The sequence below is a fragment of the Capra hircus genome, unplaced genomic scaffold (assembly GCF_001704415.2).
Source record: "Capra hircus breed San Clemente unplaced genomic scaffold, ASM170441v1, whole genome shotgun sequence".
Classification (NCBI taxonomy): domain Eukaryota; kingdom Metazoa; phylum Chordata; class Mammalia; order Artiodactyla; family Bovidae; genus Capra; species Capra hircus.
This window is the reverse complement of record NW_017189785.1, coordinates 216,632-238,982: the sequence shown is the minus strand read 5'-3', so window position 1 is coordinate 238,982 and position 22,351 is coordinate 216,632. Positions and strand designations below refer to the sequence as shown.

Below are 22,351 nucleotides of genomic sequence, written 5' to 3'. Positions count from 1 at the left end.
ATTTGGTGTAATTGAAATTGATTTGTTTTCAAAATCTGAATTCAGAATCTGGTAGTATTTTTTCTACAGGACACTGCTAAATTTATTCCACCGTCTTGTTCCTGTTTGGAAGGGCAAGGTGATTTCTTTGGATCCTCCCCTACTGCCCTGCAAGACCCCAGCCTGGAGTTCTTTAGGCATTCAGGATGTGGGAGGACCAGGAGTACTTGGGAGACCATGCTCTGTGATAATGGCGTTTGAGAGAATGCTTTTCTCCCCAGGATTGGCACTCTAATATGTATTGCATTAGTGTTTTGAGGGCTCCCTCAGTGCCTTTCTGCTCCTCTATTTTAGCGATGGCATGCCTTAAGGAGAAGATTTAGTCCCCTAGATTACACTTGCTCCATCCTTAGTGACCAAGAAGGATGCTAATGAATTTGCACTGACCTGCCCATACTCTCTCACCAGTTCCTCTAGCCTGAATCAGGGTTGCAGGGCAGATGTAGCAAAGGGGAACCTTCCAGAAGGTTGTGTTTCACCTGGGGCTACCCAGAGATCCCCTTTGTTTTAAAAATGGAGGGGGTTGGTTTAGGGCCACTTGGATTGCTCTGCTTGGTTCCAGTTTGCTCTGGGTGGCCTTACCCTACTCTACAATGAAGAACAAAATTGTATGCCAGATCCTGAAGCTGAAAGAGCAGTCAGAGCCCTTGAGACCTTGTTATCGTGATAAATGGGTTGCTGGGAAAACTGACGTCACTCTCCAGGCCCCCCACCTCCCCCAGTCAGTGAAGCTCTTGTTTCTGTGTCATTTGTCTCTCTGCTTGCCTTTGTGTCTGTAAGAAGTTGTAATTCACCAGAGGAAGATGCAATTAACTTGGAAGACCTTGGACGTCTGGTTGCTGATTGTTTCTTTCAGCAAAGGCATATTCGGGGTTTGGGAAAAGAAGACTAGAGTCTAAACCTAAGTGTGCCTAGCCTAGGAGTTCTTTTTAATGAGCTCTGAGATACGGTGCCATGCAAGTAGTGCTCCGGTGTGTGTGAGGGATGGGCTGGCCTCTCCAGAGTCAGTTGAGGGTCACTCTGGCTTGTGAGATAACATCATTAGTGACAAAAACAGACCTTAGAGTTCCTGGGTAGGACCCTTATTTGTGCACACATGCAACTTGAAAGCTCAGCTTTTGTGTCCATAAGACAATCCCACCCTATTTGAATGAACACCATAAAGATTCTTTGTGACAAAACAGTTTCTTTATTGTGTCCACAGGGTTTATTTGATTGACTAATAAGTGTGGAGCACTATGGCTAGCCCTGGTTAAGGATACTAAAAAAAGTAATAGATGTACTTCCTGGCTTTTACACTTATTCTAGTCTAGTTGGAGAGACTAATTGTGTACATGGGGAAATAATTAGAGAACTACAGAAGATTCTTGGGATGTTCCCATCTCCAGCCCCCGCCTGTGATGTGGCTTGGGCTACTATTAATATATACTCTAATGGGACTTCCCTGGTGGTCCAGTGGGTAACACTTTGTCTTCTGATGCAGGGGATGTGGGTTTGATCCCTGGTTGGGGAGCTAAGATCCCGCCTGCCTCTTGGCCAAAAAAACAAAACATAAAAAAGAAAAACCCAGAAGCAATATTGTAACAAAGTCAATAAAGACTTTAAGAAAATGGGTTACATAAGAAACCCTTAAAAAATATATGTTTATATATGGTCTAGTGGTTTTCCGTACTTTCCATTTAAGTCTGAATAAAGTCGGGAAAACCACTAGACTATATATATATGTGTGTGTATATAAACACAAATATATTTTAAGGGTTTATTTTTGTTTTTATGTAGACCATTTTCTTAAAGTCTTTATTGACTTTAGTCCATCTAGTCAAAGCTGAGGGTTTTCCAGTAGTCATGTATGGATGTGCAAGTTGGACCATAAAGAAAGCTGAGCACTGAAGAATTGATGCTTTTGAACTGTGGCATTGGAGAAGACTCTTGAGAGTCCCATGGATGGCAAGGAGATGCAACCAGTCAATCGTAAAGGAAATCAGTCCTGAATATTCATTGGAAGGACTGATGCTGAAGCTGAAACTCCAATATTTTAGCCACCTGATGTGAAGAACTGACACATTGGAAGAGACCGTGATGCTAGGAAAGATGAAGGCAGGAGAAAGGGATGACAGAGGATGAGATGGTTGGATGGCATCACCAACTTAATGGATATGAGTCTGAGCAAGCTAGGAAGGCATGGTGTGGGCACCAGAGGCCACAGCTGCTGGCTCTTGCACTGAGTTGTTTCTTTCAGTGTTGCTTTTTAGGGTCCAGCCTATAAGTGCTGGCCCATAGAAAGTAGGGCTTACTGATTCTGATTTGAACCAATCCCGCGGTGTGGACAATGATACTTTCCTTCAGGGGCAGCCAGATAATGGTCTTTCTCCCTAAAGAAAGAGCTTGCCTGGCCTAATGCTGCCAGGGTACCACCTACAGGTGGCTGCACTCTGGTCTTGCTATCAAATGACACTTAACCTTGATTCCCATTGCAGTGCCCTGCCTCAGCCATCTCCACCACCTCCAACTAAAAGTCATATTCTGCCCCAAGCAGGGAGAGGAAAACTGTAGCATAAACCCATTATCTCTGCAAATACAGCATATGCAAATACAGCACTGAAGAAAACTTGCATGGCCCCAAATAGTAAAATTTCACGAATCTAAGTCGAGGGTCTGTGGATGATCATGGTACTATTTTCCAACTTTTCTGTGTGCTTGAGACTTTGCAAAGTTAAAAGTTGTAGGGCAATGGCAATGTCCGTCCTCCTCCTCGCAAATGCCACATGGCCCCTACCCCCGGGGAGTTTACAATCTAGTAGTGGAGGCAGACACAATTAACTATGATTATCCCTGTGATGTGCTGCAGAGGAGAGCTACTGCCTGCTAGGATAATTCATTACAAGGGGACCTGATCCAGCCCTGGCCAGGGTTGGGGGGGCAGTGGTGGTGGGTGATAGGAAAGACTTGCTGAGGACTTTAACCAGCAGAAGGATAGGTGTGAAGATGGGGGAGAACTCACTTCTGCTCCCAGGCTGGGAACATTTCCTTTGTTAATTCACACACTTTTATTTTCATTCATTCCTTCTGCATGTGTTTATTGGGCACCGACTGCCAGGCTCTGTGCCAGGTGCTGGGAATATAGTGGTGGGCAAGGCCCACACGACGGCCCTCTCAGAGCTTCCAGACGAGAGGCCAGAATAAGCCCTCTTCATATCCTAACACCCGGAAATGTGAGTGTCAGCGGCATTCTTATTACAAAACTGCATTACAACCGAGCAATTTGCCTGTATAGTATAATGAGATTTTGATCTGCAGTCTTGTGCACAGCATTTACTTTGTAGAGTCTCTGCTGTAAATTTTCTATTAATTGCTGGCTTTGTTACCCAGCCCAGCCCCTCCCTTTGTGTGCTGTAAGGGAGCGAGCCCATTGCATTAGCCTGAGCAAAACTAATTAGGAATCTAAGTCCCCTGGGAAAAGGTATTCCAGAACTAAATGGGACTGATTTCTGGACTTTCCTGGGTTTCTGGATTATCAGAGCCGTGGTTTCATATTAGTATGAACAACTCAGGAGTGCTTTTCAGTCATGTGTACGTTAAAACCACATTCGAGAAAGAACCAGCAAGAAAAGAAAGAAAAAGAATACCATGGATGAGTGTAACATGTGTCTTTCAACGATCTCAAAATGCTTCCATCTGTATGATTTCATTTTCCCCAACAGCTTCCTGGACGAGTATTATTGTTCTTTTCATTTTATGGGTTCAGGGAGACCAAACGACTTAGTCCAAAGTGTTATTGCTGGTCAGTGGATGAAGCAATGAAACACCTACCAGATGATACAAATTCAGTTTTTAAAAAACCCTGGCCTTGTCATCATGATTCCAAGAAATAAAAATCCTGACATGTCCCTTCTTCCCCCTGTGTTCACTGCATCTCCCCCTCCCCCCAGCACACTTAATCATAGAGGTCAAGAAAGACTGTACTTGGGTGCTTGGGAGATGCTCTGATGTTAAAAAGAGATTCTCAGCTTAAACCCCAGATAGCACAGTCATGGCTATGTGTGGGCTTTCTTTCTTTCTTCTTTCCCATATTGCTTTAAATAAAAATCTTGGAGCCACCAGCCATGTAATGATGGATTATTTTAAGTAACGACTGGAGGGGGGGTGCAGGATGAATTAGAAACACAGACCCTTCCTCCTCGGTTTGGCAGGAGGAGGCTTCTGCTGCTGGGATTTGAAACCGTGGGTTTTCTCTGCTGCCTGCACAGAGGAAGGAGGCCACATGCTTGGGAGGGGGAGAAATAACGTTCCCGCTTCTGCAGTGTCTTCTCATTAGAGGCAGCCATCTGCTGAATTACGCAGCATGCTCTCCACTGGCCTCAGAGTCGGGTCATTCCTTCCACTCACATAAAGGGGACTGTGGGAAAGATTCGCGGGCCTTCTCAGGGACAGGACCCAGGGCTCAGGTTTCTCTGGCAAGGGCCTTCTCTGATCCCCGAGGAAAGCGCTGGGGTAGCAGGGGCCGAGCCTTGCTTTCACGGCCTTGATGAGGTGTGAGGTCGTGTTCGGTTTCCTTTTGCAGCAGAGGCCCCAGCTCTGAGCACTGGCGCTGAGGCAGGAACTGGGTTTTTTCAGATCCCCTTTAAATGAGACCAGATGGAGGCAGAGGCAAATTCAGGCTCCCCAGAGGACAGTTGGGCATTCATCCAGAGGCCTGTGAGTAAACCTTTTTTTTTTTTTTTCTTCTCTTTCTAACAGATTGGAGATAACAATGGCCAGAACACCTAGGAGACTCTGTTTAAATGGTCTGATTGGAAGCGAAGCTGTCTGGCTTTTGTGGGAAAGTTGACCCACCCTGGGCAGGGGTCACCCCTGGCCTGAGGTGGAGGAGATCTTTTAAGCTCTTAGAGGCCAAACTGAGGCTCAGGCCTTAGTCAGAAGAGAGGGAACTGGGAGCTGGAGGTGGGAGAGAAGAGGCAGAAGAGGGGCACCAGCCTTCATGAGCCTGTTCCACCACCCTTCTCCTCCTGACTAGCATCAGCCCCAAGCCCCGTGTCTTGGAATTCTAGCAGCAGAAAGAAATCTCTGTGCCACTTGAGTCAGCCTTTCCATTTGAGAGTGGCTGTCTGCTTGTCAGGGTCCCCTCACTGTTCTCTGCCTCGAAATCACTGTGTGACTGGGGACACGTCACTTCCTCCCTCCGAGTCTCTGTTTCCCCTTTTGTAGAATGAGCCGGTTGGATGAAGTGATCTTTAAGGGCGTTTCCAGCTCTAACGGTGTACGGTTCTTGTGTTTCCTAGTCCTCTGGCCTAATTTCTTTCAGGTCCTTGACTGCTTCTGCTTCCAAATGAGATGGCAGAATTTAAGTCCACCTTTTCCTTGCTTTGACTCCTTGAGCTGGGTGGAAAGACTGTTGTAGAGAAAGCAAGCCAGTGGTTTTTAGCTTAGCAGGGTCTCTGGAACTGGAATGGAAAGCAGCGACCCTTCAGATATTGTCTGTCTATCCGTGTAGGTCTATATAGCTATTGTCTTCTTATAAAGGTACATGACAGCTGAATTTTTGTCTATTGAATCCCCTTTTAAATGCACTAGGAGAGCTAGCTATTTAATAGAATCCTGCTGTGCATCCTTTTACAGGAGGAAAAGCCACTCTGGAATTGATCCAGTGTATTAAGATTTGCCACAATTGGGCCTTCTGTCTCCATGGGGGCATGGTTTCCTGTGTGCTTCCCCGGGATCCCCTAAGTTACTCCCCACTGAAAGGCACTGGGGCCCCCAAGGTGTGGTGCTGGCTTTTGCAGGCTTTATGTCTCATCCAAAAGCCCCCCAAATTTCTCTCTTCCAGTTAGGGCATTATTATTACTATCAGTTTCCTCAGCCCAGCTTAATCGGAGCCAGGGAAATCCTGATTTTCATGTGTTAGGCATACTGGAGTTTTTTGCTTGTGCTTTTGTGCTTCTATGGCTAATAATGCAGGTTATTAACATGATTATCTCTTTCAGTTGTATCCAACTCTTTGCGACACTATGGACTGTAGCCCTCCAGGCTTCTCCGTCCATGGGATTCTCCAAGTAAGAATACTGGAATGGGTTGCCATGCCCTCCTCCAGGGAATCTTCCCGACCCAGGGATCGAACCTGCATCTCTTATGTCACTTGCTAGTGGTAAAGAACCCACCCGCCATGGACAGAGGAGCCTGGCAGGCCACAGTCCATAGGGTCATACAGAGTCAGACACGACTGAAGCAACTTAGCATGCACGCACTCTGCAACACTGGAGGCAGCAAATAGGGCTAGCATCCACCTGATTGCTTCATCAGGTTATGTGATTTGACTTTGCCACCTGCTTCACATGAATTTGTTGTTGCTGTTGTTGTTTTTGGCCTCACCAACTTTGTGCTTTGTGGGTTTTCTCTAGTTGTGGCGAGCAGTTACTCTCTAGTTGTGGTGACTTCTCATTGCGGTAGCTTCTCTTGAAGCCACAGGCTCTAGGATGCGTGGGCTCAGTAGTTGTGGCACACTGGCTTAGTTGCTCCGCAGCATGTGGGATCTTCCCAGAGTAGGGATTGAACTCATGTCCCCTGCATTGGGAGGCAGATACTGAACCACTGGACCACCAGGGAAGTCCCCATTATACTGTATAATAATAAGGCATAACGGGGCTTTCCTGATGGCTCAGCACTGAAGAATCCGCCTGCTGATGCAGGAAACTTGGGTTTGATCCTTGGGTTGGGAAGATTCCCTGGAGAAGGAAAAGGCAACCAACACCAGTACTCTTGCCTGGAAGACCCCATGGACAGAGGAGCTTGGCTGGCTACAGTCCATAGGGTCGCAAAGAGTCACACACGACTTAGCAACTAAACAACAACAATATATTATATAATAATAACAATAATATACTATATAATAATGTTTTATATATATATATACACATATATATAATGGGGCTTCCCACATGGTGCTAGTGGTAAAGAACCCATTGGGAAAATCCCCTGGAGGAGGCCATGGCAACCCACTCCCGTATTCTTGCCTGGAGAATCCCCACGGAGGGAGGAACCTGGGGGGCTACAGTCCATAGAGTCACAGAGTTGGACACAACTGAAACGACTTAGTATGCATGCACCTATGTTATAATAAGCAAAATATGAGGTTTTATTGTATTATTGGTAAAATAAATATTTTATATACAATAAAGCTGCCTGAAAGCTGAATACTTAACTGAATTATCTGATTATCTGTATATAAAGCAACTTTTTCATTGTAACTAAATATTTTGCTAAACAAACGAAAAAAAGATTTTGCTAAACTATCTGAGGCTACTTTCCTGCCTAGGAAAATATCATCATAGATGCTTTTAAAAAATAACATTTTAATTCTGATTATAAAATTAAAATATGCCTACTGTAGAAAGTTTGGAAAACAGAGGAAAGCACCAACTGAATTGTCTGATTATCTGTACAGAAAGCAACTTTTTCTTTGTAACTAAAGATTTTGTTAAACTATCTGAGGCCACTTTCCTGCCTAGGAAAATATCATCATAGGTGCTTTTAAAAAATAACATTTTATTTCTGATTATAAAATTAAAATATGCCTACTGTAGAAAGTTTGGAAAACAGAGGAAAGCACCAACTCTTACAGCCCCTCCAATCCCAAAGTGACCATTGTCACTATTTTGGTATATATTCTTCCAAGCTTTTAAAAATGCATATATACTTATTTTCCCCATGATTGGGATGATCCTGTACATACAAGGTTTTGTTTTTTTCACCTAACAGTATTTGGTGATCATGTTCCTATGCTATTAAATATTCTTAGAATATGTTTTTTCAGTTCAGTTCAGTTCAGTTGCTCAGTCGTGTCCAAGTCTTTGTGACCCCATGAATCGCAGCATGCCAGGCCTCCCTGTCCATCACCAACTCCCGGAGTTCACTCAGACTCACGTCCATCAAGTCGGTGATGCCATCCAGCCATCTCATCCTCTGTCGTCCCCTTCTCCTCCTGCCCTCAATCCCTCCCAGCATCAGAGTCTTCTCCAATGAGTCAGCTCTTCACATGAGGTGGCCAAAGTACTGGAGCTTCAGCTTTAGCATCATTCCTTCCAAAGAAATCCCAGGGCTGATCTCCTTCAGAATGGACTGGTTGGATCTCCTTGCAGTCCAAGGGACTCTCAAGAATCTTCTCCAACACCACAGTTCAAAAGCATCAATTCTTCAGCGCTCAGCCTTCTTCACAGTCCAACTCTCACATGCATACATGACCACTGGAAAAACCATAGCCTTGACTATGAATATGTTCTTTACCATCCGCTTAATAGTCCATCATGCATCACTGAACTGTTCATTGAGTTTGAACATCCTGAGATTTGCAGGGTCTCTCACAGGTCAATATTCAGAGCTGGGGATGGATGTAGAAAATGGGAAAGTGTGAGAAATCAGGCCCACCACGAAGTGACACATGAGGCTGCCAGAGAGAATCTGATTTCTGTGTTTCTGTCCTTTCCTAGCATCTCCGTGCCAAGGCCAGAGGAAGAAAGTCAAGGGCAAGCCCAGTTACCAGCCATGAGTTCCAAACTTTTTGTTTTGGCCTTATCCTTCAGAGTGACAGCTACTAACTTGGCCACTCCAGGTTTTTTTTACACCCCGGTTTGAAATGGAGACAGATGGACCCTCCTTTTCCCACAAAGCTTGGGGGGGGGACAGGAGTGGCCCATTTGGGTGCTTCAGGACTCTTTATTTTCAGAATCACAGCAAGGGGAAACTGATGCACAGCTGGAACTGCCTTCACTCGTTCTTCATAACGTGATCCTTCGAATATTCAATTAAAACACGAAATTGGCATGTCCTCAGGGGAGGAGGCGGAAGAGAAAGAGAGTGGTGTTTCTGCCTGTGATATGAAATGTGGTATAACGTATTTCAAAACCGCAGGTGCCTGCAGATGAGGTGAAAACAGGAAATGCAGTTGGGGAGGGGAGTGGGGGCTCCTCCAGTTCTCAGGAGCACACTTTCATTTTTGCCTTCCTTTCAGCTGCTCTCAGACTCTGCATCCTAATTACCCCTGCTGCAAAGCTGAGTGAGAACTCTCTTTTCTTGTATTAAAGATGTTTTTAAATTACACAGGTAATGTGTGAATACATTCATGCTGTAAAAGAATCAAACAATGCAGAAGCGCACTCACTACCCCCTTTGAGTAAGCCCCTAGTTCCGGTCCCCTTTCCTGAGGTAGCTTGAGTTCTGGCTTTTTAAGAGATCTTTTTGGTTGCCTTTCTCTGCACTCACATTCATGTATGTGTCAATACACACATGTAGGGATTTTTGCATGTATCGACTCATACTGTGCTTATTGTTACACAGCTTCTATTTTTCTACTATAATATGTTTCAGATATTCCCATCAGTACGTATAGACCTGCTGCATTCTTTTTATGTATTGGAGTATGGTTGATTTCTTGATCTTTGGGCTCCCCTCATTGCTCGGCAGTAAAGACTCCACCTGCGATGCCTGCCAAAGCAGGAGACGTGGGTTCAATCCCTGGATAAGGAGGATTCCCTGGAGAAGGAAATGGCAACCCGCTCCAGTATTCTTGCCTGGAGAATTCCACAGACAGGGGAGTCTGGCAGGCTCCGGTCCAGGGGGTATCAAGAGTCAGACAAGACTTAGTGACTAAACCACCACCACCATAATTGATTTACAATGTTGTATTAATTTCAGGTGTACAGCAAAGTGACTCCATTATACATATATCTACTTTTTAGATTTATTTCTCATATAGGTCATGGCAGAGTATTGAGTGGCGTTCCCTGTGCTATACAGTAGGTCCTCGTTAGTTACCTATTTTATTAATATATATATTGTAGTGTGTATGTCAATCCCAATCTCCCCATTTATCTCTGCCCCTCCTTATTCCCTGGTAACCAAAAGTTTATTTTCTAGATCTGTAATTCTATTTCTAGACCTACTGCATGCTTTTTAATGGCTGCAGAATATTCCAGAATGTGCACTTACCATAATTTAGTTAACTATTTTCCCATTGTCGGCTATTTAGGGTTTTTTCCCCTAAGTTTTCAGCATTATAAATAATACTGTAATGAAGTTCCTTGTATTGTATGTACATGTATCTTTGTATACGCATGTGAGTTTCTGTAGAGTAGATTCTCAGGGAAGGTTGCAGGGTCATGGGAGACGAGCCATTTAACATTTTGGTGGCTCTGTCCTTTCTAGCATCTCAGTTTAAAGCCTCAGATGTGGCACCACCTGATACTCAAGATGGTAAGAGTTTAGTGACAGATGTGCTGGGCCAGGTTGCCAGTTCCATCTCCTCTTGTGCACTTTGTAATCCAGGGACATTCAATGAACTGCAATCAAAGCAATCAGGCCCTCAATTAATCGGGCCACCTTAAGGAGAAATAGGAGAGAGATAAACTACCAGAGGTTTAGAGAGGAAGGGGGGGTGTGGAGAAACTTCCGGGGGCTGTCATAGGGTCAATGTCCACTCAGCCCAAATTCTGTCCTTTTCACCTCTATGTATTTACCTCTGAACAATGGGGACTGATACTCATAACGGTGACCTTGACATCTTCTAAGATTCATCAAAGCAGGAGTGAACGGTGCTTGCCAGACAGGATTTCCTAAAACAGGAACTGCATTTACAAATTCATTTTTGAAGCTTTCTCAGCTACAAGGACTGAGACATACAATTTACTGCTTAAATCTTGGTTAGCAAGAAAGACACATTACTCAGATTCCATGTTCCCTAGTTCCTAGTACTGGACACCAGATAAAAAGACAGAAACAAAAAAGGATTCTAAAAGTTATCAGTGGCCTTCACCAAATCCAGACCAATGGTTCTTTCTTTGTAATAATTCCTGACTTCAACCTTGGCCTCTGGTGATAGAAAACTAATTGGGTCATCTCTTACTTTCCTGATCATTTCCCTCCCTCTTGGAAGAATTCTCTTCGTCTTCCCATTCCTTACTTGTATATTTCTTATATTCATTGTTTAGTTCTTTTCTCCCTGTACTGTCTCTTGAAGAACACATCCAGTTTCATACTTCTCACTCCTAAATTTGTCTCAGTCCCGAATTGTCCCTGAGCATGCAATTCCATATAGCTAAGTACATACTGGACTTCTTCGGGATAGATATGTCACCATAAAATCAAAACTATCTCATTTTCCTTAATATAGAAAATGCTTTTACAAATCCAGAAAAGAAAGACAAGCACCCATTTTAACAAAATGGGCAAAGACACGGATAGGCAACTCACATATACATAGACACAATTGCGTACACAGTTGAACAATAAAAAAATATTCACTCTCACTAATAAAATGCAAATTAAGTGACATGATGCCATTTTCCAGTGACAAAATTCATGATGGTTAAAAAGTCTCAGAAGCTCAGTGCTAGTCTAAGTATGTGTAAACAGACATGCTCAGACACTGGTGTTGGAAATAGACATTTGTAATATTCTCTGTTGAATGATTTCTCAATGTGTACCGAAGTCTTTCCAATGTGTGTGCCCTTGGACCCAGCAGGGTTTAATTCTAGGAATTTAGCTTAAGGAAATAATCAGAGACTATGTAAACGTGTAAGAACGTGAATTATTACTTAAAATGGTTGCAAACTTGGAAACAGGCTAAAGGTCTAGCAGTGGGAGATGGGTTGAGAAAATGTGGTAAATTCTTACAATAGAATGCTACATGGCCAAAAAAGTATTGTTTTAGAATATACTTAATTACTCAAGAGAACATCCATACTATATTAAGTGTCAGGTTATCAAGCCAGGTGATGAAAAGGAATATATATACAGAATTATCCCATTTTGTAAAAAAAAAAGAGATAGAGAAAGAAGTATATAGACTATAGGGAAACACACATAAATATTAGTGGTGATTATCTCTGGAGAGTGATATTATGAGTGATTTTTATTTTCTTCTTTATAGTTTTCAATATGTTTTAAAATTTCTACGTGAACATTGATTACTCTTATAAAAATCTGATAAATGTAATTTTAAAATAATAGCTGTTTAAAATGAGAATCTTCGACTTTTCCACTAAAGCACCCTCTCCTGGCTTCCCTTTTTCTGCCCTTGGTGCCATCAATCCAGGCTCCCAAGCCTAGGACCTTGCAGCCTGACAGCTTTGATTGTTCCTTTACTCTCTGCCCCAACACTCACTGAGTCTCATTCTTCCTTTAGAACAGCTCTCAAATTTGTTCCTCTCTCCTGAGTCCCAAGTCAGATCCGTTCATTTCAGCCAGCATTTATTGTCACAGTGCCTGCTTGTCACTCTGCCAGTTCAGCGTTATTGGAGTCACCCCTAATATGTCTTCCTGCCCCTGCCCTCCTTCTCCTCCCACTGATCAAGTGCCCTGCAGCTCAAATGATGTTTTGAAAACACCACTTGTGTCATGGTCCTTCCTGCTCAAAACACTCAAAATGCCCCTTTCAAACCCCATTGCCTGGGGAATAAAGGCCATATGTTTTCTTCAGCTATTTCAGGCACTCACAGCACTGGGCTAGGTGGAAGATAACTGTGGCCATTTGAGGGGTGTTTGGTGAGGTTTTGACAATGAACTCAATCTTTAAGAATAAGATATGGAGTCCTCCCCACTGCCCTTCACTATCTTCAGTTTGAAAATTCCCTTTCCTCACCTTTTGGCACTTGGACCAGAGGCCTTGGAGCAGTGCGAAGTTTCATGGTGCCGAATTTGGAGACAGGAAGAGGCAGCCAGGGGCGATAAAATAGGGCTCAGGAAACCTCGACTCTGAGTCCGTCCCAATTTCTGATCTGCTAAGTAGGAGGCTCCATCAAGAAAGCAGATGGGCTCCTAGGTTTCTGTCTCTCCTGCAGCCTTGAGGACCAAGAGTGAACGGTGGGAAACTTATATCTCTCTTTGATTGTTTTGATAAAAAGAAGGAGAAAGGGGTGAGGGAAGGCAAAGAGGGGCAGATGCAGAACAAGCCCTGAGTGATGCGGGCCACTCGTGAAACTTAGCTGTCTTCAGGTACCCCTCTGGGGTCCGGAATCTACCAGCCAGGACCAAGTGATGGCATATGGTTGTCTGTTGAGAATACTCTGCTGGGAGTGTGTGGGGTGGGATGTATGAGGGTAACCATCTTGCCAGATGGCAGTCACGGGCACTTGTCCTATCTCTTCAATGACCTGGTGACACCGATGGGAGTTGGATCCCATGCTGGGGGGAGGGCTGTCTGGGAACCAGTGGTGACAATGCCAGCTGCTGAGGGGCTCCCCCGCCAAAGCAGTCCGTCTGTCTCAGTGCAAAAGTTTACCCTGATGATCTGAGTCGAAAAGCAGGGCCCGTCCAGCCTGAGAGGTGCCTGCTAGCACAGCTGGTGATGCTGGGATAGGACTCCTGGCACCTCCTGTGTCCATTTTGGATTGCTCTTGGCACCTTTCTGGGTACGGAAATCTCAGTGGACTCCACCAAACAGAAAGTCTAACTCCCTGTGTAGCCCACCCTCCTGTCTAGCTCAGCTGTCCCCCACTTCCCCTTTCGTCTCTGCACCCCTCCCTTGGGGCCACTGGCACTTAGCTGGCTTCTTGAGTACAAGCAGGCCCCTTTGGTCCTGCCCCCTGGCTCCTTGGAAGCCTTCCTCAGTGTGAGGTTCTCCCTGTTTTGTAGAACTGCTGACAATGAGAACCCTTGGGACATGCAGGCAGAGCAAAGGCCCCCTGCTTTCCAGGGCTGCAAATGGCTTACCTGACCCTGATGGAGACCAGGGAACCCGGGGCAGGCTGAGGGCAGCTGTGTAGCTGGACTGTCACAAAGTGTTCCATGGCATTGCCTATTGTTTGAGGGTCTGAGGGGAAGGAGAGCGTCACAGCGCAGTGAGAGCTGCAGCTACTGTTGCTGGCGTGCTTATCACACTCTGTGCCCCATGCTCAGGGCATGAAGAGCATTATCCTATCCAGTCCTCACACCAGTCCTGCGAGGTAGTAACTACTACTGCCTGGTTTTACAGATGCAGAGATTTTGAGAAGTTGAGTAAATGTGTCTGAGGTCAGGAGGTGGAGAATGTGGGACTCCCACTCAGACCTGCCTGATTTTTAACCTGTATGTTGTGCCACCTTGGTTAGATCCCCAAAAGTGCCCTAGAGAGAGGAGTAATTGCTTTTTAAATTTTTATTAATTTTTTTTTTGGCTGCCCTGGGTCTTCGTTGCCCAGTGTGGGCTTTCTCTAGCTGTGGTACATGCGCTTAGTTGCCCCTCGGCATGTGGAATCTTAGTTCCCTGTCCAAGGAGCAATGACTACATTGGAAGGTGAGTTCTTTACTGGTGGACCACCAGGGAGGTCCCAGTAATTGCTTTTGTGAAGTTGTTTTGTCATGTTTGCTGAACACTTACATGTGTTTCAGGCTTTGTCCTAAGCTCATTACATGTGTGTTAGCGTATTGGGTCTCCCAATCACCTGTAACATAATATCGTCTCCAACAGAGCTAACCCAAGAATGGGAACCTCCAGCCCCAGTGTTCTCATCCTCTGATCCCACCCCCCCACCTCGTACAAGCCCTCTCTGTAGTTGGCTGCGTGTGAACTGTATTGACATTCATTATGGAGCCTCAAGGATGCCAGAACCCAAGAATCCATGATTTGTAAGCTAATGGGTCATTTTGCTTTGGATCAGGAACTAGCTAAGAGGAGATGAGCCCGACTCCCCGAGTGTGTGTTAGCACAGAGGGCACTGGGATGGGAAAAGTGCAACCCAGGTTGCTTGTGAGCACGTCCTCATTTTCTCTCCTCCCTCCCTTTCCAAATTAGGGTGAAGGTTGCCGAACAGTCCCCCTGGCTGGACATGTGGGGTTTGACAGCTTGCCCGACCAGCTGGTGAATAAGTCAGTCAGCCAGGGCTTCTGCTTCAACATCCTGTGCGTGGGTGAGTATTTCCATAGCAGGAAATTCTATTACAGAATATGGATCCTTAATGGCTGGATGTGGCTTGGCAGGTAATTAGGTTCCATAGTGTATCGTTCTGATCTATTTGCAAGAGTATTTCTCCCCGTCTTCTTCTTTTATCCCTCTGCTTGTTTTGTGAGCAGCTAGCTGTAATTACACTTTTTTTTTCTCTGCCCAGACCAGAATGTGGGGCCATCCCTTGAGGGTGGGGGGAGCTGAGCTGTGTGACACCCAGTGGAAATTCTGTGAGGGAGCTGACCAGTTCTTGTCAGGTTTGTTCTGACTGTAGAGAATAAGAGCCAGGGCAGAACTGGGAGGGAGGTAACGGCTGTGGAAAGATGCCTGCTTCCCAGCTGTGGGCAGTGGGTTGGGTCTGTCTGTTTCCTCTGCAGCCGTGCTGTGCTTGGTACAGTTTGAGCTTAAGCACAGGGACCACACAGCTGTGTGGCAAGTTCTTTTATTCCTTTTAAGTGTACCTATGCCTGGATCTTTAGTCTCAAGTGTGGGAACCATGTCTTAGTCACCTCTACTGTGCTAATCACAGCACAAAGAGAGTTCAATGATGTACATGAAATGAATGAATGAATTATCCCCGCAGGAACCACTCACTATACTTCTCAAACACTTTCCCATGTTAGCAATTTGCGTCCTTACTAGGACTCTGGGAAGTGAACAGAGCAAGTGGTATTCATAGCCTCAAGGAACAGATGGAGACCAAGAAACTCCAGAGGATAAGGGACTTATCTGAGTCCACACAGGTCAAGTGGCAGAGCCATGACAAGGACCCAGGTCTGCCTGACCCTTTGTTCCTCCCACTGCTTCTGTAACCGCTGCCTGCAACACCTCTTGAGAACCCAGAAGCATTTTGAAAACTGTCACACTCCAACCAAACACATCTGAGGAATAGCAGTTCCCTGAAATTCTTTAAGAATCTCTCTTTAGACCTTGCTGCCGTGCTGTGCTCAGTACTGTCCAACTCTTGGCTGAGACTTTATAATCCCAGGTTTACAAACATGATCACAGCATATAATTTTCACTATACGGTGCAGTAAGGCATACCTGCATATTTTCAGTGACGTACCTCCAAACCATAATGGCTGTATAAATACCATAATAATGGCAGTTTTCATGCCAATTAGAACACTCAAACGCTTGCTAATTGCCTTTTCTTATTTTTGTATAGAGCTTATGGGGAGTTCATTCATGTTGAGGGTCTGAACCACAACTGAATTGCATATTTTACTCTAATGTAGTCTAAAGTGATGTTTTCTAACTAAGGCCATTCCTTTCTGTGGGACTCTTATTTTTTTGTCTCCATCCCTGGCACTCCTCAGATCATTTCGTGGAGCAGAATAACTGCACTCTCAAAGACAAGTAGAAAACACAAAGCCACTTCTACAACTGGGGGACAGGTGGTCAGCTAGGCTCACTCCCACTGTCCAGCTCTGAAGTCTATGAGATGAAAATACATGCTTCACAGATTACTTATCAGGGGCCTGAAAATCCACATCTAAGCTGTTAATTCTTCAAATGCCAAAAGTTGACCCATGGTTATGATGAAGTTCTATTAGGAGAGGGATACAAAACAAACAGCAGCTGTGGTGATCAACATCAAGATCAAATGCCATCACATCCAATATTAGCACTGCCAGATCTTTCCCATCTTTGGCTGATGGCCAACTTATTTCACATAATATTTGATTACTGAAAACTTCTGCACAAACATGATGGAGTCCCTTGGCATTCCTCCCAGAGCTCCGGATGACCTGCGCTGAAGTTGAAGGGACGAGAAGTGAAGGCCCACCCATGTCAGCCTCTCAAACCAATCGCAGTTGGGTGGCTGGTACAGCTTTGGGAGAGCCTAAGTGTGGGGCAATTGGCCATTCGGACCACAGGCTCTCCTAGGGCCCAGAGGAAGAGGCAGCCAAGCTCCAGGCAAAGTGGGCGGGAGAAATAGTAAACCCCCACTCACCCAGGCAGTTACTACTGTAACTGCTTCACTGTGTACCTGTGGGGATAGAATTGCTCAACTGCCAGGGACAGACCCTCCAAGAGAAGGGGAGAAAGGAGACCCTTACACCCAAGGAGTCCCCTTCTCTTCCTCTCCCTACCTGAAGTTTCAGGAAATGGCTGTCCTAGTAACTCCCCTTTTAGCCCTGCGGGTGCACCCCTTGCATGCACCTGCCCAGATTGGGTTAATTTCATTCCCCATCCCTGATCCACAGAAGCCTGCAACTCATACATCCCTGTCTCTGACTGGGCTCCCAAGCCTGTCCTTGCTCTGAGAACCCACATTTTGGCCCTAAGTCACGAGTGGCTTACAGTAGCTCTTCGGCTGCCATCTCAGCCTGGCCATGGGGCGGGGTGCTGTCGCTGACTTGGCGAAGGGTCCATGGCTTGGCCGCTGAAGGTGACTGTTTCTTTCACAGAACCTTCAGTGACCATACTTTCGTGCCTACTGCCTGTGCATAACAGTCAGTTTTACTCCCTTAATGATGACTAGAAAACCATTTTGTTTGCATAGGGTATGTTTCCCAAAAAAGGATTTTCTTTTCTGATCAAGCATTTTAAATAAATTTTAAGTAAATGTAAAATTATACTAACCCCAGCCTTGGTTATTAATAGAGACCTAGGATATTTTCGTCACAGCAGTGTTTATCTGGTGCTAGGCTCTGATCAGAGGCTCCAGCAGCAGAGTGAGTACCCTACACACATATGTGCACATGTGTGTGATGGAAACAGGTTTCCCTGGTGGGTGGCTCAGACGGTAAAGAATCTGCCTGCAGGAGACCTGGGTTCAATCCCTGGGTCAGGAAGCTTCCCTGGAGAAGGGAATGGCTACCCACTCCAATATGGAATTGAGAGGGAGAATTTTTATGAATCAAAAGCATAGTTTTTATGCAAGGGCCCCAATAATAACATCTACGATTATTTTTAAATGGCCAGGCACATGGGTGTGAGCATATTATGTCTCCTTTCCAACAGTTGACAATAAATACAATAATTACTGAATGGGATGAGATTCCCCTCCCCCTCTAAAAAATCTAGTCCCTTAGCTTTAGAAATCACTAGGATCCCAGGATTCTAGACATAGTACAGGAAGCCTTGGAGGAACCACTTGAGTCAGCAATGCAAACATTCGACTGGGAAGGAACCCCAAAGAGATTCAACCCTCTGAATGTGCCAGCAACAGAGAATGCCTGTGAAGAGCACAAAGGGTCATAATGATAATATTTACTTTGAAGCTGCTCAGGATTCCAGGCTCAGCTGGGCTCTGTTGAACTTGGGGGGATGGATGAAACTGGAGCCGATTATACAGAGTGAAGTAAGCCAGAAAGAAAAACACCAATACAGTATGCTAACACATATATATGGAATTTAGGAAGATGGCAATGACGAACGACCCTGTATGCAAGACAGGGAAAGAGACACAGATGTGTATAATGAACTTGGGGGGAAGAAAACATACAAGAGAAGCCGGATTGAGGCCCTGCAGAAGGAGGGGAAGGGCCACTAGCATTCTCTCAAGGTCAGGGGGCGATGGTTTCAGCCCACCGTCTCTGGGAGAGGCAGCCATCCACTTGTCTAAGAAAGGCTGCCAGTGATAGTGTGCTGGTCAGCATCGAGCAACCCACTCTCAGGAGAAACCTTGCCATGGTCTATAGCATCTGCTGGTTTCCCAGCTGTCATTATTCTCACCATGCTGCTGTTGCTACTAAGTCTCACCATAGCTGGTTTTAAACTGCCAACTTGACATAACTGCCATGAGGGCTTGGGAGGAGCTGCAGGAAGCCAGGCAAGCCAGCTCCAGCACACCACTGTTTGCCAGGTCTCTGCAAGATGAGGAAGGCATAGAGGGCAAGGTCACAGCGTCAGGCAGGACCCTTTCCCCGTCCATAGGGTCCCTTGGCCAACAGGAGTTCCTGGAGAGTTTCCTTTTGGACACCTCCCGGTTGAGCTCAAAGACATCTCTCTTGGTTTTTTCCAACATTCAAAGCCAGAAGAGACAAGCTCCATGCGACTGTGAGTTCCATGCCAACAGAGATTGTGGCTGTCTTGTTCATTGCTGTATCCCCAGCTCCTAAATCTGTGCCTGGCTCCTATTAGAGGCTCTAAAGATTTGTTGACTGACTGAGTGAACCAGCATATCGCACCTATTAGACACGGGAGCATATATGGGCTCCAGTGTCAGACTGCCTGCAGTCAAATGCTGGCATTGTCACATCCTACTTTTGTGACCCTGGGTCAGTTTCTTCCTCCACATTTTATAGATGAGGAAAGTGAGGTGCAGGGAGACTGAAGAGCAGGGGCAGATGCACGCAGCTATGAAGTGCTTTGGTTAACTCATCGGTAAATTAAGGACAAATAGTATGGGCCTTAGGAAGCATCACTATGAATAAAGCTAGTGGAGGTGATGGAATTCCAGTTGAGCTATTTCACATCCTAAAAGACGATGCTGTGAAAGTGCTGCACTCAATATGCCAGCAAATTTGGAAAACTCAGCAGTGCCCACAGGACTGGAAAAGATCAGTTTTCATTCCAATCCCTAAGAAAGGCAATGCCAAAGAATGCTCAAACTACCTACCGCACAACTGCACTCATCTCACACACTAGTGAAGTAATGCTCAAAATTCTCCAAGCCAGGCTTCAACAGTACATGAACTGAGAACTTCCAGATGCTTAAGCTGGATTTAGAAAAGGCAGAGGAACCAGAGATCAAACTGCCAACATCCGCTGGATCACAGGAAAAGCAGCACAGTTCCAGAAAAGCACCTACTTTTGCTTTATTGACTGTGCCAAAGCCATTGACTGTGTGGATCACAACAAACTGTGAAAATTCTTAAAGAGATGGGAATACCAGACTACCTGACCTGCTTCCTGAGAAATCTGTATGAAAGTCAAAAAGCAACAGTTAGAACCAGACATGGAACAACAGCTGGTTCAAAATTGGGAAAGGAGTTCGTCAAGGCTGTATATTGTCACCCTGCTTATTTAACATATGCAGAATACATCATGTGAAATGCCGGGCAGGATGAAGCACAAGCTGGAATCAAGATTGCCAGGAGAAATATCAACAACCTCAGATATGCTGATGACACCACCCTTATGGCAGAAGGCAAAGAAGAACTAAAGAGCCTCTTGGTGAAAGTGAAGGAAGAGATGGTGAAAAAGCTGGCTCTAAACTCAACATTCAGAAAACTAAGATCATGACATCTGGTCCCATCACTTCATGGCAAATAGATGGGGAAACAGTGGAAACAGTGACAGACTTTATTTTGGGGGCTCCAGAATCACTACAGATCATGATTGCAGCCATGAAATTAAAAGACGCTTACTCCTTGGAAGAAAAGCTATGACCAACCTAGACAAAGTTATTAAAAAGCAGAGAGACATTACTTTGCCAATAAAGATCTGTCTAACCAAAGCTGTGGTTCTTCCAGTAGTCATGTATGGATGTGAGAGTTGGGCCATAAAGAAAGCTGAGCACCGAAAAACTGATGCTTTTGAACTGTGGTGTTGGAGAAGACTCTTGAGAGTCCCATGGACGGCAAGGAGATGCAACCAGTCAATTGTAAAGGAAATCAGTCCTGAATATTCATTGGAAGGACTGATGCTGAAGCTGAAGCTCTAATACTTTGGCTACGTGATGCGAAGAACTGACTGATTGGAAAAGACCCTGATGCTGGAAAAGATTGAAGGCAGGAGAAGGGGATGACAGAGGATGAGGTGGTTGGATGGCATCACCGACTCGATGGACATGAGTTTGAGTAAGCTCCGGAAGTGGGTGATGGACAGAGAAGCCTGGCGTGCTGCAGTCCATGAGGTCACAAAGAGTCGGCCACAACTGAGCTACTGGACTGAAACTGAATGCACAAGCTTATTTGGGGGAATATAGAGGAAAATATATGTAAGGTATTTATTTACAATGGTGTCCACATAAGTAGGTGCTCCAGAAGCAATAACTTTTATTATTATTACTCGAACCTGCTTGTTTTATGGAAAAAGAGACTGGAATCCAGAAGAGGGGGAAAGGCTTGGCTTAGATGATATAGTCATTTAGTGATAACCCGCCTGGGACTTTGCATTTAATCACTTGCAACAACTGAATTGCACGAGGTACCAGAGGATGCAGATATTAACTGTAGCTGAGGAAGAGGGTTAAGCTTTTCTTCGTCACAGTGGTGTTGAACTCAGGGTAGAGAGGTCAACACCAGACTATCCCAGGGAATATAGTTTGAAAAAGCAGATTTCATATTTCATGTTTTAAAATGAAATCTTGAAAAAAAAAATCTAGTCTTTCCAGGTTCCTATCTACATTAAGCAAAGTGAGAGGAAATCCTCTCTACTGGTGGAGATGACTTAAAAAGGGTTAAGAAAGCCTGCTGTCCACTCTTGAGGGAGGAGGAGAGAGAAATTGATCCTTGGGGACTCCTCAGGTTTCCTGCTGGAATGTAATGGCCAAGTCCCCACCTTCCTGCAGGGGCGTGGAATCTGCTGACCTGATGTGAGTTAGGCTCCCCTCCCACCCTCAATGCTCAGCCCAGGACAGCATCCCAGGCTTAGGCTGGGTCTGTGCCAGCCATGGAGAGGGAGAGAGTTCCTCGCCCCCCCGCCCCCCAGCCTCCACATTGATGGCAACCTGGGCGGGAGCATTGAGAGCAATGGGACCAGTTCTTGATTTTCTGCCCTCTTCTCGTGTTGCAATTCATCACAACTCCCTAGACACACGCTGGGTCTTTTCTTCCAGACACTCATCATTGAGTGTCTAATTTCCACAGCCTTTTTGCCCTGGCAGGCATCCGGATGGTCATTTTCCCTGTTGCCCTGCCCTGCCCAGGCCGCCCAGCCTCCCTTTCTCCAGCTGCACAAACAGGGTGGGCCCCTCCCTCTGCTCACTGCTCCTGAGGGCTCTGTGTGAGCCTCTGCTGGGCGCTCCGGGGAGTCCTAGAAGCTGCCTGGGGAGTCCTAGAAGCTGCCCGTCCCCTGCTCTCCAAGAAGTCTTAGGATCAGGGAGTCAGGGGCCGCTCTTGGTGCTGGGGAGTCAGGGCCTACCATGTCTCAAGCCACTCAGCAGAGAGCTCACGGAACAGGAGAAAGGGGCTGCAAGTGGGGATGTAGAGGGACGATTTATTAGGCATGAACAAAGACGGGCTAAAATGTAGCTTGAGCCTCAGCGCCTGAGGGAAGGCGAGTTAGGGGGAGGAGCCACCCTGGTTTCCCAGCTCAGAGGTGCTGGCCCCTTTACAGTGGAGCTGCGCCCCACTTCAGGTGGGGAGGCGGATGTTGTGTGCCATTGCTCGGCCAAGTCTGCCACCTCCCATGACAGAGGCCCCCCACCTCGCCAGATTTTTCTGGGGATGCAAATACTTCTGGTGCTCTTAGGGAGGGAAAGAAAGGGCCGCTTTTGAGAGAGTGTTTG

At 45.7% G+C, this 22,351-nt stretch overlaps 1 protein-coding gene across 4 annotated transcripts in view; it reads left to right on the top strand.

Moving 5' to 3' along the window:
• The window catches only part of SEPT6 (septin 6), a 76,566-nt gene that overhangs the window by 1,805 nt on the left and 52,410 nt on the right, over nucleotides 1-22,351 (top strand). For all 4 annotated transcript variants that reach the window (XM_018044738.1, XM_018044736.1, XM_018044737.1 and 1 more), the window contains exon 2: nucleotides 14,797-14,911. In XM_018044738.1, the coding sequence (XP_017900227.1) occupies nucleotides 14,797-14,911 (115 nt within the window). The remainder of the gene's footprint in view (nucleotides 1-14,796; nucleotides 14,912-22,351) is intronic.